Genomic DNA, 18,317 nt, shown 5'->3' on the forward strand with positions numbered 1-18,317 from the left:
GGAACTATTGTTCTCTTGCGCACTCTTGCTCTCTTGCTTATTCATTCAAATAATCTTTGGCATGTTTATGGCTTGTAGCCCAAGTTCTCACCAAAGAGCGTAAGATAAGACAAGAGAGGGTTTCTGCTTTGTCTTCCCCGTACCGTAAAATAACTCATGTTAAAGACACACAACATTTTCCATGTATTCGAATTGGAATCACATTGAGGGTTGCAACATTTTCGGGTTTTTCTGTTTTGATTCGGGCATTTGGTCGAACATTTTTTCATATTTTGCTTTGATTCTTTGCAACCGAAGGCTGGAATATAGGAAAAACGAAATGTCGTAAGCAATTCAAAGAAAAAGCAGAAACCCTCTCTTGTCTTATCTTACACTCTTTGATTCAAACAGCTCTTATTCTTTCTTACGCTCTTTGGTTCTCACTACGACATTGTTTCAGTGTTCGTGTGTTTATGAGCGCGACAACATCATCATCAATTTCGACGGTGGGGAACGTTCACGCGACCATAACAACTACCGGCAATAATAAAAGGCGGTGACGTCATTGTCATTAGGCATCATAAAAGATGGTCTTGGTCAATGCCATGGAAAGTGAAGAAACATGGATTTACGTCTTTAAATTATTGAATTTCGAAGATCAACTGCGTCTGTCTAGGGTAAGCGCGAAACTCCAAACAATCTTTGAGTCTCGAATATGGAGGGAAAACTATGAAGTTTTGCAAATTAAATGTAATACGGACGCAAATGATTTCGTAGTTGCCAATGGCAGTGGCGTCAATCGTGTATGCCTGAGTTTCGAAATGCTGCAGGAATTTCTGCAAGCTTATGGCAAGAGGGTAAAACATCTGATGGTGAATCGCATGTCGTCCCCACACTTCAAGCATTTTACCAATCTCAAGAAGCTTTCTTTGGTGGATATGCGGCTTTCATATGCCCAACTTAGGGAGATCGACAAACAGTACTTTCCCCAGTTGGAGGAACTCCACTTGAGTTGTCTTACCGAGGAGGAGTGCGAATTCATAGAGATAGGCAAAAATTGGAGCATAAAGCGCGTGTTGCAGTTGAGGCCGTTGAAAAGGTTACGCCTAGACCATGAGGACTATGTGCCTTTGAAATATCGCCACTTTCGCAGATTGGTTACAAAATTGAATGTGGAATGTTTACAGCTAAAGGCCTACATACAGCCCGATGGGAGCATCATAAAGGCGGACAATAAGGTCACCAGGCCCTTGCAGCTCAAGGAGTTGGATATAGCGGCTTCGTTTGATGCCTGTCAATGGTCACAGAATTTCCCTTGGTTTCTCAGCAATCTAAGGAACCTCCATAGTCTGAAAATCAAAATAACCCCCCACAATATAACTGAGGAGATTTTGAATAAAATCGCCGAGACTTGCCAACAGCTGGAGATATTCCATATTCACCATTCGTCTTTTGAGAATATTAGCCAATTTCCCTTGGCGCATTCGTTGAGAGAATTACATTTGAAGCATTGTCGTGGTTTAACTCTCAACATAATCGAAATGATTTTAAACTCCAAAACAGAATTGAAAAAATTCAGCTGTCATGATGCGGACTATGTAGGTCCCATGGAAAAGTGCCTACCTATTTTAAACTCGCTCGAAGCGCTTGATGTTGAAGGTGTGGCTACTGAAAAATTCTCAATGCCCGAACAGCCGCATGGAAGTTTAAGGGAACTCACCTGGTATCGTCAGAGCTATTTCAAAGATCATAGAGATATTCTGAGTCCCTTAACGCTAACCTTGCAACAGCACTTACACACACTTAATGTAAAGGAAGGCCAAATTGCCTTGCGTATTTTAAGGGAAATGAAAGCCCTAAGAAAACTCTTCATGCCGCATCCCTTTCCGTTGCTTCAGTGGCCTTATATTGTGGAGTTACTTAAACATTCGTCCCTGCTCGAGTTGACAATACAAACTCCTTTAGGTGCCAGCAGCGAGAAAAAGGCTAAACTCGAAGTACCGCAGCAAGGCTTTGCTATTCACATTAAACGCCTGCAGTTGCCTTTGGATTTGTTGGATGAAGCCTTGGATTTTTGGTTGGATTTGTTAAAGGCGAATGACCAGCTATCGTTGATTTGTTGTAAATTTGCACCCCATGATATGGAAAGTTTCTTAAAGCGGTTAATAAATCATCCAAAGTTTCCCAAGGCCATCAAAACTATGGACATTTGCTGTTTCACTGTGGGTAAGTGAACTGTGATTTTCGAAATGTGCACGTAACAACTAGATCAGTTGCAATCTTTGAAAAGCATCTACGGGCGTAGAAGACTTATCGAGAGATCGGTTTATATGGGAGCCACATCAGGTTATTTACCAATTTGGATCATGCTTGTTAAATATGCTAGAGGCCACAATTGAAGATGAAGCGTACAACATCACTGAGGGGATAACTTGTTCTACCCACCACCATAGGATGGGGGTATACGTATCTAGTCATTCCGTTTGTAATACTTCGAAATATTGAACTTGCACCCCATAAGGTATATATGTTATTGATCGTCTTGAAATTCTGATTCGAACTAGCCATGTCCATCCGTCCGTCCGTCTGTCGAAATCACGATAGCGGTCGAACGCGTAGAGCTCACCGCTTTACATTTTGCATAGATAATTTATATTGATGTAGGGATTGCAAATGGGCCTCAATCGGCTCAGATTTGGATATAGCTCCCATATAAACCGATCTCCCGATTTGACTTATTGAGCCCATGGAAGCCACATTTTTTTTTTTTTGTCCGATTTGGCTAACATGTTGCACATAGTGTTCTGTTATGATTTCCAAAAATTGTGCCAAGTACGGGCCCAATCGGTAAAGAACCTGATAAAGCTCCCATATAAACCGATCTCCCCATTTGACTTCCAGAGCCCCTGGAAGCTGCAATTTTTGTCCGATTTGGCTGAAACATTTGTACATGGCGTTCAGTTATGACTTCCAACAACTGTGCCAAGTACGGTTCAAATCGGTCAAGAACATGATATAGCTCCCATATAAATCGATCTCCCGATCTGACTTCTTGAGCCCTTACAACCAGCGATTTTTATCCGATTTGGCGGAAATTTTGCATATCGTGTTCTGTTATGACTCAACAACTGCTCCCAGATTTTAGCAGAATCCATCCATGGTGGGTTCCCATGATTCGGCCCGGCCGAACTTAGCACGCTTCTACTTGCTATACCCTCCACCATAGGATGGGGGTAAACTCATTTTGTCATACCGTTTGTAACTCCTCGCAATACTCGTCTAAGACCCCACAATGTATATATATATTCTTGATCGTCATGACATTTTAAGTCGATCTAGCCATGTCCGTCCGTCCGTCCGTCTGTCTGTCGAAAGCAAGCTAACTTTCGAAGGAGTAAAGCTATCCGCTTGAAATTTTGCACAAATACTTCCTATTAGTGTAGGTCGGTTGGGATTGTAAATGGGCCATATCGATCCATGTTTTGATATAGCTGCCGATATGGGATCTTGACTTCTTGAGCCATTAGAGCCATTTTGCATGAGGTGTTTTGTAATGATTTCCAACGATTGTGCCAAGTATAGTTTAAATCGGTCAATAATCTGATATAGCTGCCATATAGACCGATCTTGACTTCTTGACCGACAAGTACTGTCTGCTGACTGTTAGTTGTTAGTTTTGCTGCTACTACAGCAGTTGTTGTGCTGTTATAGCTGCATGTCTGCAATTTCAGAACAGCAGACAAACTGCTAAAAAGTCTGCTGTTGTTGTTGAAAATGTCTGCTGCACGATTCATGCTGGGGTTGTTAGAAGTAAAAAAAAAAAAAAAAAATTTGGCCCCCAACATTCCACAAAGCAATGTTGGGGGCCAACTTCTCACAATCAATGAGTGCAGTCCGATTCAAGTTTTAAACTCAATGATAAGGGGGCCTTCTTTTTAAAGCCGAGTCCAACGACGTGCGACACCTCTTTGGAGAGAAGTTTTTACTTGGCATAGTACCTCACAAACGTTCCCAGCATTAGGAGGGGAAAACCACCGCTAAAAATTTTATCTGATGGTCTCACCTGGATTCGAAACCAGTCATGCAGCGTCATAGGCGAACATGCTAACCTCTGCGCTATGGTTGCTGTAAGAAGTGAAATGGTAAGTATGAACAAGGAAAATCATGCTAAGTTCGGCCGTGCCGATTTTAGTATAAACAAGAAGTCAAGTCCCAAGATCGGTTTATATGGCAGCTATATATAGGTTATCATCCGATTTGATCCATACTTGGCACAGTTGTTGGATATCATAACAAAACAAGTAGTGCAAAATTTCATTCCAATCGGATTAGATTTGCGCCCTCTAGAGGCTCAAGAAGTCAAGACCCAAGATCGGTTTATATGGCAGCTATATCAGGTTATGAACCGATTTGAACCATACTTTGCACAGTTGTTCAAAGTCATAGCGAAACACGTAGTGCAAAATTTCATTCTACCCCGTATAAAAATTGCGCCCTCTAGAGGCTTAAGAAATCAAGACCCAAGATCGGTTTATATGGCAGATATATCAAAACATGGACCGATATGGCCCATTTACAATCCCAACTGACCTCGATAATAAGAAGTATTTGTGCAAAGTGTAGACCAATCTCCTGATAAAGGGTATGAAGCCCATAAAAGCTTTATTTATTACCCGATTTCGCTGAAATTTGAAAAAAGTGGGTTATTATAAGCCTCCCGACATCTGACCTAAGTATTGTTCATCGGACTTTATTTAGATAAAGCTGCCATATTGACCAATCTGCCAATAAAGGGTCTAAAGCCCATAAAAGCTTTATTTTTTAACCGATTTCTTTAAAACTTGAAACAATGACTAGTTTCGGGCCTCTCAACTTCGAATCTAAATATGGCCCTGATCGGACTATATTTAGATACAGCTGTCATATAGACCGATCTGCCGATAAAGGGTCTGAAGCCGTTAAAAACTTTATTTATTACCCGATTTCGCTGAAACGGGTGGGATATTTTAATCCTCCAGTCATTTTACCTAAGTATGGATAAGATCGGACTATATTTAGATATAGCTGCCATATAGACCGATCTCCAGATAAAGGATCTGAAGCCCCTGAAAGCCCTATTTATTACCCGATTTTTGCTGAAATTTGAAACAGCGGGTAGTTTTAGGTATCCCGACATCCGCCCCAAATATGATTTGGATCGGACTATATTTACATATAGCGGCCATATAGACCGATCTCCCGATAAAGGTTCTGAAGCCCATGAAAGCATTATTATACCCACCACCGACGGATGGGGGTATATTCATTTTGTCATTCCGTTTGCAACACATCGAAATATCCATTTCCGACCCTATAAAGTATATATATACTTGATCAGCGTAAAAATCTAAGACGATCTAGACATGTCCGTCTGTCCGTCTGTACGTCTGTCTGTCTGTCTGTCCGTCTGTCTGTTGAAATCACGCTACAGTCTTTAAAAATGAAGATATTGAGCTGAAACTTTGCACAGAGTCTTTTTTTGTCCATAAGCAGGTTAAGTTCGAAGATGGGCTATATCGGACTATATCTTGATATAGCCCCCATATAGACCAATCCTCCGATTTAGGGTCTTAGGCCCATAAAAGCCACATTTATTATCCGATTTTGCTGAAATTGGGGACAGTGAGTTGCCTTAGGCCCATCGACATCTTCCGTCAATATGGCTCAGATCGTTTCAGATATGGATATAGCTGCCATATAGATCGATCCTCCGATTTAGGTCTTAGGCCCATAAAAGCCACTTTTATTATCCGATATTGCTGAAATTCGGGACGGTGAGTTGCCTTAGGTCCATCGACATCTTCCGTCAATATGGCTCAGATCGTTTCAGATATGGATATAGCTGCCATATAGACCGATCCTCCGATTTTGCTGAAATTGGGGACAGTGAGTTGTGTTAGGCCCTTCGACATCCTTCGTCAATTTGGCTCAGATCGGTCCAGATTTGGATATAGCTGCCATAAAGGCCGATCCTCCGATTTAGGGTCTTAGGCCCATAAAAGCCACATTTATTATCCGATTTCGCTGAAATTTGGCAAAGTGAGTTGTGTTAGGCCCTTCGACATTCTCCGTCAATATGGCTCAGATCGGTTCAGATTTGAATATAGCTGCCATATAGACCGATTCTCCAATTCAGGGTCTTAGGCCCATAGAAGCCACATTTATTATCCGATTTTGCGAAAATTTGGGACAGTGAGTTGTGTTAGGCCTTTCGACATCCTTCGTCAATTTGGACCAGATCGGTTCAGATTTGGATATAGCTGCCATATAGACCGATCTCTCGGTTTAAGCCTTTGAGCCCATAAAAGCCACATTTATTATCCGATTTTGCTGAAATTGGGGACAGTAAGCTGTGTTAGGCCCTTCGACATCCTTCATCAATATGGCTCAGATCGTTTCAGATATGGATATAGCTGCCAAATAGACCGATCCTCCGATTTAGGGTCTTAGGCCCATAAAAGCCACATTTATTATCCGATTTTGCTGAAATTCGGGACAGTCAGTTGTGTTAGGCCCTTCGACATCCTTCGTCAATTTGGCTCAGATCGGTCCAGATTTGGATATAGCTGCCATAAAGACCGATCCTCCGATTTAGGGTCATAGGCCCATAAAAGCCATATTTATTATCCGATTTCGCTGAAATTTGGCACAGTGAGTTGTGTTAGGCCCTTCGACATTCTCCGTCAATATGGCTCAGATCGGTTTAGATTTGGATATAGCTGCCATATAGACCGATCCTCCGATTTTGGGTCTTAGGTCCATAAAAGCCACATTTATTATCCGATTTTGCGAAAATTTGGGACAGTGAGTTGTATTAGGCCTTCAACATCCTACGTCAATTTGGCTCAGATCGGTCCAGATTTGGATATAGCTTCATATAGACCAATCTCTCGGTTTTAGGGTTTGGGGCCATAAAAAGCGCATTTATTATCCGATGCTGCCGAAATTTGGGACAAAGAGTTAAGTTAAGCCCCTCCACATATTTCTGCAATTTGGTCTAGAGCGATCAAGATTTGCATATAGCTGCCATGAAAACCGATTATGAATTTTCGACCGGATTTTGAGGAAAGGTGGTTCACATATATATCCGAGGTGGTGGGTATCCAAAGTTCGGCCCGGCCGAACTTAACGTCTTTTTACTTGTTTTTTATCCAATTTCGCTGAAGTTTGTAGTAGTTTTAGGCCACCCGCCATCCAACCCAAATATGGTAAAAATATATGGACCGATATGCCGGTTAAGTGTTTTAAGCCATATTACACTATTTTGTTGAAATTTCAAATAAAAAATTCAACACTGACTTATATTTATTAGACCACTGAATGTCCGTGCCAAATTTGGGTGCATAAGTTATCCAATTTTCACCGGATTGTGACGAAAGGGGGTTTACATATATGCCCGAGGTGGTGGGTATCCAAAGTTCGGCCCGGCCGAACTTAATACCTTTTTACTTAGTTTTTTACCCACTCCCATCTTTAATTATTTACATTATCTGTCAGTTACTCAAACTTAGATGGAATTCGTAAAATTTCACAATCAATTTATTTTGTTACACTAACACATTTTTTTGTTTCGTTTTTTTTTTTTTCTTCAAATGTTTAGACTGCAACTCCTTGCGTTACAATTATGATGAGATGGTGGCACATTTACAACGTATTGTCACCAACTACTATGGATACGAATATAGTGATGAGGTGTTCCGACTAATACTTCAAAGAGGTCACCAAAACGAAATATAAATATGTTTTGAATTTGTAGAATGAAAATAAATAAAGCACGTATTTCCTGTTTTTATACACATAAAAAAAAATAGTACTGAAATTCATCTTAGAATTCTGCGTTTAAGCCCTTAATAAACTTATTTATTTCCAGTGTCAATGGACTTATTTGCCTGAAACAAGTGTGAACATGATCAAAACAAAGGAAACAGCGCCCAAAATAAAAATAAACAATTAAAGGCGTGCTAAGTTTGGCCGGGCCGAATCTTATAAACCCTCCACCATGGATCGCATTTGTCGAGTTCTTTTCCCGGCATCTCTTCTTAGGCAAAACAGGATATAAGAAAAGATTTGCTCTGCTATTAGAGCGATATCAAGATATGATCCCGTTTAGACCACAATTAAATTATATGTTGGAGACCTGTGTAAAATGTCAGCCAACTCGAATAAGAATTGCGCCCGCTGGGGGCTCAAGAAGTAAAATAGAGAGATCGATTTATATGGGAGCTGTATCGGGCTATAGACCGATTCAGACCATAATAAACACGTATTTCAGGCAAATCGGATAATAATTGCGACCTCTACAGGCTCAAGAAGTCAAGATCCCAGATCGGTTTATATGGCAGCTATATCAGGTTATGAACCGATTTGAACCTTATTTGACACAGTTGTTGAAAGTAAAAATAAAATACGTCATGTAAAATTTCAGCCAAATCGGATAGGAATTGCGCCCTCTAGAAGCTCAAGAAGTCAAGTCCCCAGATCTGTTTATATGACAGCTATATCAGGTTATGAACCGATTTGAACCATACTTGGCACAGTTGTTGGATATCATAACAAAACACGTCGTGCAAAATTTCATTCCAATCGGATAAGAATTGCGCACTCTAGAGGCTCAAGAAGTCAAGACCCAAGATCGGTTTATATGGCAGCTATATCAGGTTATAAACTGATTTGAACCATACTTGGCACAGTTGTTGGATATCATAACAAAGCACGTCGTGTGAAATTTCATTCCAATCGGATAAGAATTGCGCACTCTAGAGGGTCAAGAAGTCAAGACCCAAGATCGGTTTATATGGCAGCTATATCAGGTTATGAACCGATTTGAACCATACTTGGCGTATTTGTGGGATATCATAACAAAACACGTCGTGTGAAATTTCATTCCAATCGGATAAGAATTGCGCACTCTAGAGGGTCAAGAAGTCAAGACCCAAGATCGGTTTATATGGCAGCTATATCAGGTTATTGACCGATTTGAACCATACTTGGCGTATTTGTGGGATATAATAACAAAACACGTCGTGCAAAATTTCATTCCAATCGGATAAGAATTGCGCACTCTAGAGGCTCAAGAAGTCAAGACCCCAGATCGGTTTATATGGCAGCTATATCAGGTTATGAACCGATTTGAACCATACTTGGCGTATTTGTGGGATATAATAACAAAACACGTCGTGCAAAATTTCATTCCAATCGGATAAGAATTGCGCACTCTAGAGGCTCAAGAATTCAAGACCCCAGATCGGTTTATATGGCAGCTATATCAGGTTATGAACCGATTTGAACCATAATTGTCACAGTTGTTGGATATCATAACAAAACACGTCGTGCAAAATTTCATTCCAATCGGATAAGAATTACGTCCTCTAGAGGCTCAAGAAGTCAAGACCCAAGATCGGTTTATATGGCAGCTATATGAGGTAATGAACCGATTTGAACCATACTTGGCACAGTTGTTGGATATCATAACAAAACACGTCGTGCAAAATTTCATCTCAATCGGATAAGAATTGCGCACTCTAGAGGCTCAAGAAGTCAAGACCCAAGATCGGTTTATATGGCAGCTATATCAAAACATGGACCGATATGGCCCATTTACAATACCAACCGACCTACACTAATAAGAAGTATTTGTGCAAGATTTCAAGCGGCTAGCGTTACTCCTTCGGAAGTTAGCGTGCTTTCGACAGACAGACGGACGGACGGACGGACGGACAGACGGACGGACATGGCTAGATCGACATAAAATTTCACGACGATCAAGAATATATATATTTTATGGGGTCTCAGACGAATATTTCGAGTAGTTACAATCAGAATGACGAAATTAGTATACCCCCCATCTTATGGTGGAGGGTATAAAAAAGGATATAAGAAAAGATTTGCTCTGCTATTAGAGTGATATCAAGATATGGTCCGGTTTGGACCACAATTAAATTACATATATGTTGGAGACCTGTGTAAAATGTCAGCCAACTCGAATAAGAATTGCGCCCGCTGGGGGCTCAAGAAGTAAAATAGAGAGATCGATTTATATGGGAGCTGTATCGGGCTATAGACCGATTCAGACCATAATAAACACGTATGTTGATGGTCATGAGAGAATCCGTCGTACAAAATTTCAGGCAAATCGGATAATAATTGCGACCTCTAGAGGCTCAAGAAGTCAAGATCCCAGATCGATTTATATGGCAGCTATATCAGGTTATGAACCGATTTGAACCATACTTGGCACATTTATTGGATATCATAATAAAACACGTCGTGCAAAATTTAATTTCAATTGGATAAGAATTGCGCACTCTAGAGGCTCAAGAAGTCAAGACCCAAGATCGGTTTATATGGCAGCTATATCAGGTTATTGACCGATTTGAACCATACTTGGCACATTTATTGGATATCATAACAAAACACGTCGTGCAAAATTTCATTCCAATCGAATAAGAATTGCGTACTCTAGAGGCTCAAGAAGTCAAGACCCAAGATCGGTTTATATTACAGCTATATAAGGTTATGAGCCGATTTGAACCATACTTGGCGAAGTTGTTGGATATCGTAACAAAACACGTTGTGCATAATTTCATTCCAATCGGATAAGAATTGCGCACTCTAGAGGCTCAAGAAGTCAAGACCCAAGATCGGTTTATATGGCAGCTATATCAGGTTGTGGACCGATTTGAACCATACTTTGCACAGTTGTTGGATATCATAGCAAAACACGTCGTGCAAAATTTAATTTCAATTGGATAAGAATTGCGCACTCTAGAGGCTCAAGAAGTCAAGACCCAAGATCGGTTTATATGGCAGCTATATCAGGTTATTGACCGATTTGAACCATACTTGGCACATTTATTGGATATCATAACAAAACACGTCGTGCAAAATTTCATTCCAATCGGATAAGAATTGCGTACTCTAGAGGCTCAAGAAGTCAAGACCCAAGATCGGTTTATATGTCAGCTATATAAGGTTATGAGCCGATTTGAACCATACTTGGCGAAGTTGTTGGATATCGTAACAAAACACGTTGTGCATAATTTCATTCCAATCGGATAAGAATTGCGCACTCTAGAGGCTCAAGAAGTCAAGACCCAAGATCGGTTTATATGGCAGCTATATCAGGTTGTGGACCGATTTGAACCGTACTTGGCACATTTATTGGATATCATAACAAAACACGTCGTGCAAAATTTCATTCCAATCGGATAGGAATTGCGCACTCTAGAGGCTCAAGAAGTCAAGACCCAAGATCGGTTTATATGACAGCTATATAAGGTTATGGACCGATTTGAACTATACTTGGCACAGTTGTTGGATATCATAGCAAAACACGTCGTGCAAAATTTCATTCCAATCGGATAACAATTGCGCACTCTAGAGGCTCAAGAAGTCAAGACCCAAGATCGGTTTATATGGCAGCTTTATCAGGTTATTAACCGATTTGAACCATACTTGGCACATTTGTTGGATATCGTAACAAAACACGTCGTGCAAAATTTCATTTCAATCGGATAAGAATTGCGCACTCTAGAGGCTCAAGAAGTCAAGACCCCAGATCGGTTTATATGTCAGCTATATCAGGTTATGGACCGATTTGAACCATACTTGGAACAGTTGTTGGATATCATAACAAAACACGTCGTGCAAAATTTAATTTCAATTGGATAAGAATTGCGCACTGTAGAGGCTTAAGAAGTCAAGACCCAAGATCGGTTTATATGGCAGCTATATCAGGTTATTGACCGATTTGAACCATACTTGGCACATTTATTGGATATCGTAACAAAACACGTCGTGCAAAATTTCATTCCAATCGGATAACAATTGCGCACTCTAGAGGCTCAAGAAGTCAAGACCCAAAATCGGTTTATATGGCAGCTTTATCAGGTTATTAACCGATTTGAACCATACTTGGCACAGTTGTTGGATATCATAACAAAACACGTGGTGCAAAATTTCATTCCAATCGGATAAGATTTGCGCCCTTTAGAGGCTCAAGAAGTCAAGACCCAAGATCGGTTTATATGACAGCTATATCAGGTTATTGACCGATTTGAACCATACTTGGCACATTTATTGGATATCATAACAAAACACGTCGTGCAAAATTTCATTCCAATCGGATAACAATTGCGCCCTCTAGAAGCTCAAGAAGTCAAATCCCCAGATCGGTTTATATGACAGCTATATCAGGTTATGGACCGATTTGAACCATACTTTGCACAGTTGTTGGATATCATAGCAAAACACGTCGTGCAAAATTTCATTCCAATCGGATAAGAATTGCGCACTCTAGAGGCTCAAGAAGTCAAGACCCAAGATCGGTTTATATGGCAGCTTTATCAGGTTATTAACCGATTTGAACCTTACTTGGCACAGTTGTTGGATATCATAACAAAACACGTTGTGCATAATTTCATTCCAATCGGATAAGAATTGCGCACTCTAGAGGCTCAAGAAGTCAAGACCCATGATCGGTTTATATGGCAGCTATATCAGGTTGTGGACCGATTTTAACCATACTTGGCACATTTATTGGATATCATAACAAAACACGTCGTGCAAAATTTCATTCCAATCGGATAGGAATTGCGTACTCTAGAGGCTCAAGAAGTCAAGACCCAAGATCGGTTTATATGACAGCTATATAAGGTTTTGGACCGATTTGAACTATACTTCGCACAGTTGTTGGATATCATATCAAAACACGTCGTGCAAAATTTCATTCCAATCGGATAACAATTGCGTACTTTAGAGGCTCAAGAAGTCAAGACCCAAGATCGGTTTATATGTCAGCTATATCAGGTTATGAGCCGATTTGAACCATACTTGGCGAAGTTGTTGGATATCGTAACAAAACACGTTGTGCATAATTTCATTCCAATCGGATAAGAATTGCGCACTCTAGGAGCTCAAGAAGTCAAGACCCAAGATCGGTTTATATGGCAGCTATATCAGGTTGTGGACCGATTTGAACCATACTTGGCGTATTTGTGGGATATCATAACAAAACACGTCGTGTGAAATTTCATTCCAATCGGATAAGAATTGCGTAATCTAGAGGCTCAAGAAGTCAAGACCCAAGATCGGTTTATATTACAGCTATATAAGGTTATGAGCCGATTGGAACCATACTTGGCGAAGTTGTTGGATATCGTAACAAAACACGTTGTGCATAATTTCATTCCAATCGGATAAGAATTGCGCACTCTAGAAGCTCAAGAAGTCAAGACCCAAGATCGGTTTATATGGCAGCTATATCAGGTTGTGGACCGATTTGAACCATACTTGGCACATTTATTGGATATCATAACAAAACACGTCGTGCAAAATTTCATTCCAATCGGATAGGAATTGCGCACTCTAGAGGCTCAAGAAGTCAAGACCCAAGATCGGTTTATATGGCAGCTATATCAGGTTATTGACCGATTTGAACCATACTTGGCACATTTATTGGATATCATAACAAAACACGTCGTGCAAAATTTCATTCCAATCGGATAAGAATTGCGTACTCTAGAGGCTCAAGAAGTCAAGACCCAAGATCGGTTTATATTACAGCTATATAAGGTTATGAGCCGATTTGAACCATACTTGGCGAAGTTGTTGGATATCGTAACAAAACACGTTGTGCATAATTTCATTCCAATCGGATAAGAATTGCGCACTCTAGAGGCTCAAGAAGTCAAGACCCATGATCGGTTTATATGGCAGCTATATCAGGTTGTGGACCGATTTTAACCATACTTGGCACATTTATTGGATATCATAACAAAACACGTCGTGCAAAATTTCATTCCAATCGGATAGGAATTGCGTACTCTAGAGGCTCAAGAAGTCAAGACCCAAGATCGGTTTATATGACAGCTATATAAGGTTTTGGACCGATTTGAACTATACTTGGCACAGTTGTTGGATATCATATCAAAACACGTCGTGCAAAATTTCATTCCAATCGGATAACAATTGCGTACTTTAGAGGCTCAAGAAGTCAAGACCCAAGATCGGTTTATATGTCAGCTATATCAGGTTATGGACCGATTTGAACCATACTTGGAACAGTTGTTGGATATCATAACAAAACACGTCGAGCAAAATTTCATTCCAATCGGATAGGAATTGCGCCCTCTAGAAGCTCAAGAAGTCAAATCCCCAGATCTATTTATATGACAGCTATATCAGGTTATAAACCGATTTCAACCATACTTGGCACAGTTGTTGTATATCATAACAAAACACGTCGTGCAAAATTTCATTCCAATCGGATAACAATTGCGCACTCTAGAGGCTCAAGAAGTCAAGACCCAAGATCGGTTTATATGACAGCTATATCAAAACATGGACCATTTACAATACCAACCGACCTACACTAATAAGAAGTATTTGTGCAGAATTTCAAGTGGCTAGCTTTACTCCTTCGGAAGTTAGCATGCTTTCGACAGACGGACGGACGGACTGACACACGGACGGACGGACCGACAGACGGACGGACATGGCTAGATCGACATAAAATGTCACGACGATCAAGAATATATTGGGTTGCCCACAAAGTAATTGCGGATTTTCTAAAGGAAAGTAAATGCATTTTTTGATAAAACTTAGAATGAACTTTAATCAAATATACTTTTTTTACACTTTTTTTCTAAAGCAAGCTAAAAGTAACAGCTGATAACTGACAGAAGAAAGAATGCAATTACAGAGTCACAAGCTGTGAAAAAATTTGTCAACGCCGACTATATGAAAAATCCGCAATTACTTTTTGGGCAACCCAATATATACTTTATGGGGTCACAGACGAATATTTCGAGTAGTTACAAACAGAATGACGAAATTAGTATACCCCCCATCTTATGGTGGAGGGTATACAAATCCTTAATTTTCGGCCTACTTTTTCTTCACTGTGATGCATTTTCGATAAAATTGAAAGTTTTTGTACAGAAGTTTCGGCTTTTGATGGAGATTCGATGAAATTTGGAATTTTTTGATGGATTCACGCATTAAGGCCAAGTTCCCTCCGTGACCCATAGTTGAGGTGATATAGCCAGTTTTAGGTTTATATAGTGAAATTTCGATATTTAAAGGTGATTTTTGGTGAAATTTTCATTCTGGTACAGCCATTTAAAGTTTTCGTGGTAAAATTTTGATCTTTGACAAAGTTTGCATAAAATGCTGAATGTTTTGAAGGATTAACGAATTGCGCCCCATTGTCATCAAGGATGTATAGTTTGCCATGTGCAACCAATTTAAAATTTAAATTTTTGATGCTGTCACAAACAATGTTGGAGATTGACGCCTTCTCTGGGGATGGCAAGATCCGCATCGTTTGGGTGCTGGGCTGGGTGCTTGTGTATGTCACCTACTTAAAAGTGTTAAAAGTTCGGGATCATATTTCATTCAGGTCCCAAGCACTCATATACAAGCCACAGTTTCAGCGAAATCGGGCTACAAATCCGCTTTTTATGGGATAAAGACAATAAAATGGAAAATCGGTCTATATGGCAGCTATATCTAAATACAGTCAGATTTGGTCGACCATGTGATGGTCGGATGACGGGAGGCTTAAACTAAGTCACAATGGCATGTTGGAGTAATTGGGTCATAAATGCAGCTTGTATGAGCTTAAGACCGACTTAATCGGAAGATCGTTCGATATGGCAGCTATTTCTGAATACACACCAGCCTGAACCATATTTTTTTACCGATATCGGTAGGCTTTTATTAACTCACTCCTTCAAATTTAAGCAAAATCGGATAATAATTGCGGCCTTTATGGGCTTGAGACCCTAAATCTGCAAATCGGTCTATATGGCAACTATATCTATATTTGGTCCGATTTGACCCATTCAAGAACTTTACCTGCGTATAGAAGAAATACGAGTTTGGGCACAATTTCAACTCAATATCTCAATTTGAAAGACTGTTGAGTGATTACAACTGACGGACTCACGAAAAATTTGCCCATTTTTTTAACCACCACCATAGGACTGGTGTGTATTCATTTAGTCATTCCGTTTGCGACACATACATATTTCGGATCGTCATAAAATTCTAAGTAGATTTAACGATGTCCGTGCATCTGTCCGTCCGTCCGTCTCTTGTAATCACTCAACATGCTTCACAAATTGAGATATTTAGCACAGGGTTATGTCCTTGAACAGGCCAAATTATGAAGCGATCAACCGATAAAGTGCCTGAAATATGTGAACCGATCAGCCGATAAAGGGTCTGAATCCCATAAACGCTTGAATTATTACCCGATTTCGCTGAAATTTGAAACAGAGACTAATTTTGAGCCTCCTGATATCCGCCCTAAATATCAGATCAGATCGGACTATATTTAGATACAGCTGTCATATGGACCGATCTCCCGATAAAGGGACTTAAGGCCATAAAAGCTTTATTTTTCATCCGATTTCGCTGAAATCGCAGTTTTAAGCCTTCCAACATACGAAACAAATATGATACAGATCGGACTATATTTAGAGACGGCAGATATGGCAGCTACATCTAAATATAGTCCGATCGCAGCCATGTTTAGGTCAAATGTCGGGAGGCTTAAAATAATCCACTGTTTTAAATTTGAGCGAAATCGGGTAATAAATAGAGCTATTATGGTCTTCAGACCCATTATTGGGAGATCGGTCTATATAACCGAAATATAGTCCGATCTTAACCTTATTTCCTTAAAAATGTCGGGAGGCTTAAAATAACCCACTGTCTCAGATTTCGGCGAAATCCGATGATAAATGATGTTTTTATGGGCTTTAGACCCTCAATCGGGTGATCGGTCTATATGGTCGCTATATCTAAATATGGTCCGATCTGAACCATATTTGGGTTAGTTGTCGGGAAGCCTTAAACTACTCACCGCTTCAAATTTTAAGCAAAATCGAATGAAAAATAAAGTTATGGGCATTAGACCATTTATCGGAAAAGCGGTCTATATAGCAGCTATATTCAAATATGGTCAGATTTGGCCCGTTCAAGAACTTTACCAACGTTCATCAAAAAGACGTATCTGTGCCAAATGTCAGCTCTATATCTCAATTTTCAAAGGCTCTAGAGTGATTACAACAGACGGAAGGACAGACGGACATCGTTCAATCGTCTTAGAATTTTACGACGATCCGAAATATATGTACTTTGTAGGGTCGGAAATTGATATTTCGATGTGTTGCAAACGTACGGTGGTGGGTATAAAAATAGGTTCAGATTTCGATATAACTCTCATATATATGTTCGTCCGATTCTCAGTAAAAATGCAATAAAACAGGTCATTTGTTAACCGATTGTCTCGAAATTTGACAGGAAGGTTTTTTTTGTTGACTCTCGACATTAATGGTAAATTTCATAGAAATCGGTTTAGATTTAGATATAGCTCTCATATATATATATCGTCCGATTTTCACTCCTAGAGCCACTGCAAGCTCATTTTGTTGACCAATCTTCCCAAAACTTTGTACAACGCTTTCCTCGACGACTGTCACAGTATCTGTGAACTTTGCTCGAAATCGGTTCAGATTTTGATATAGCTCTCATAGATACATATTGCCCGATTTTAACTTCTAGAGTCACAGCAAGCGCATTTATTGACCCATCTTGCCAAAATATTGCACCACGCTTTCCTCGACAACTAGCACAATATCTGAAAAATTTGCTCAAAATCGGATCAGATTTAGGTGTAGACCCCATATATATGTTCGTCCTATTTTGAGAAATATTGGCAGAAAGTACTTATTTTTTAACCGATTATCTCGAAAGTATTTTCTCTGGACTCTCGATATAACTGGTGAAATTCAGAGAAATCGGCCTAAATTTAGATATAGCTGTCTCATATGTATATCGCCAGATTTTCTCAACATTCACGAAGGCCGTTATCGCGTTATATATATATATATATATATATATATATATATATATATATATATATATATATATATATATATATATATATATATATATATATATATATATATATATATGTATATATATATATATATATATATATATATATGTATATATATATATATATATATATATATATATATATATATATATATGTATATATATATATACATATATATACTTGATCAGCGTAAAAATCTAAGACGATCTACACATGTCGGTCCGTCTATCTGTTGAAATCACGTTACAGTCTTTAAAAATAGAGATATTGAGCTGAAACTTTGCACAGATTCTTTTTTTCTCCATAAGCAGGTTACGTTCGAAGATGCGCTATATCGGCTTATAACTTCATATAGTCACCATATAGACCGATTCGCCGATTTAGGGTCTTA

The 18,317-nt window shown here is 39.5% G+C and overlaps 1 protein-coding gene across 1 annotated transcript; it reads left to right on the forward strand.

Moving 5' to 3' along the window:
* Nucleotides 1-289: 289 nt before the first annotated feature.
* LOC131998549 (uncharacterized) lies at nucleotides 290-7,823 on the forward strand. The gene is made up of 2 exons (XM_059370969.1): nucleotides 290-2,205; nucleotides 7,619-7,823. Exons 1-2 carry the CDS (start codon nucleotides 567-569, stop codon nucleotides 7,753-7,755), a joined length of 1,776 nt encoding a protein of 591 aa, XP_059226952.1. The 5' UTR covers nucleotides 290-566; the 3' UTR covers nucleotides 7,756-7,823.
* Nucleotides 7,824-18,317: the final 10,494 nt, after the last annotated feature.

This window comes from Stomoxys calcitrans, chromosome 1 (assembly GCF_963082655.1).
Source record: "Stomoxys calcitrans chromosome 1, idStoCalc2.1, whole genome shotgun sequence".
Classification (NCBI taxonomy): Eukaryota; Metazoa; Arthropoda; class Insecta; order Diptera; family Muscidae; genus Stomoxys; species Stomoxys calcitrans.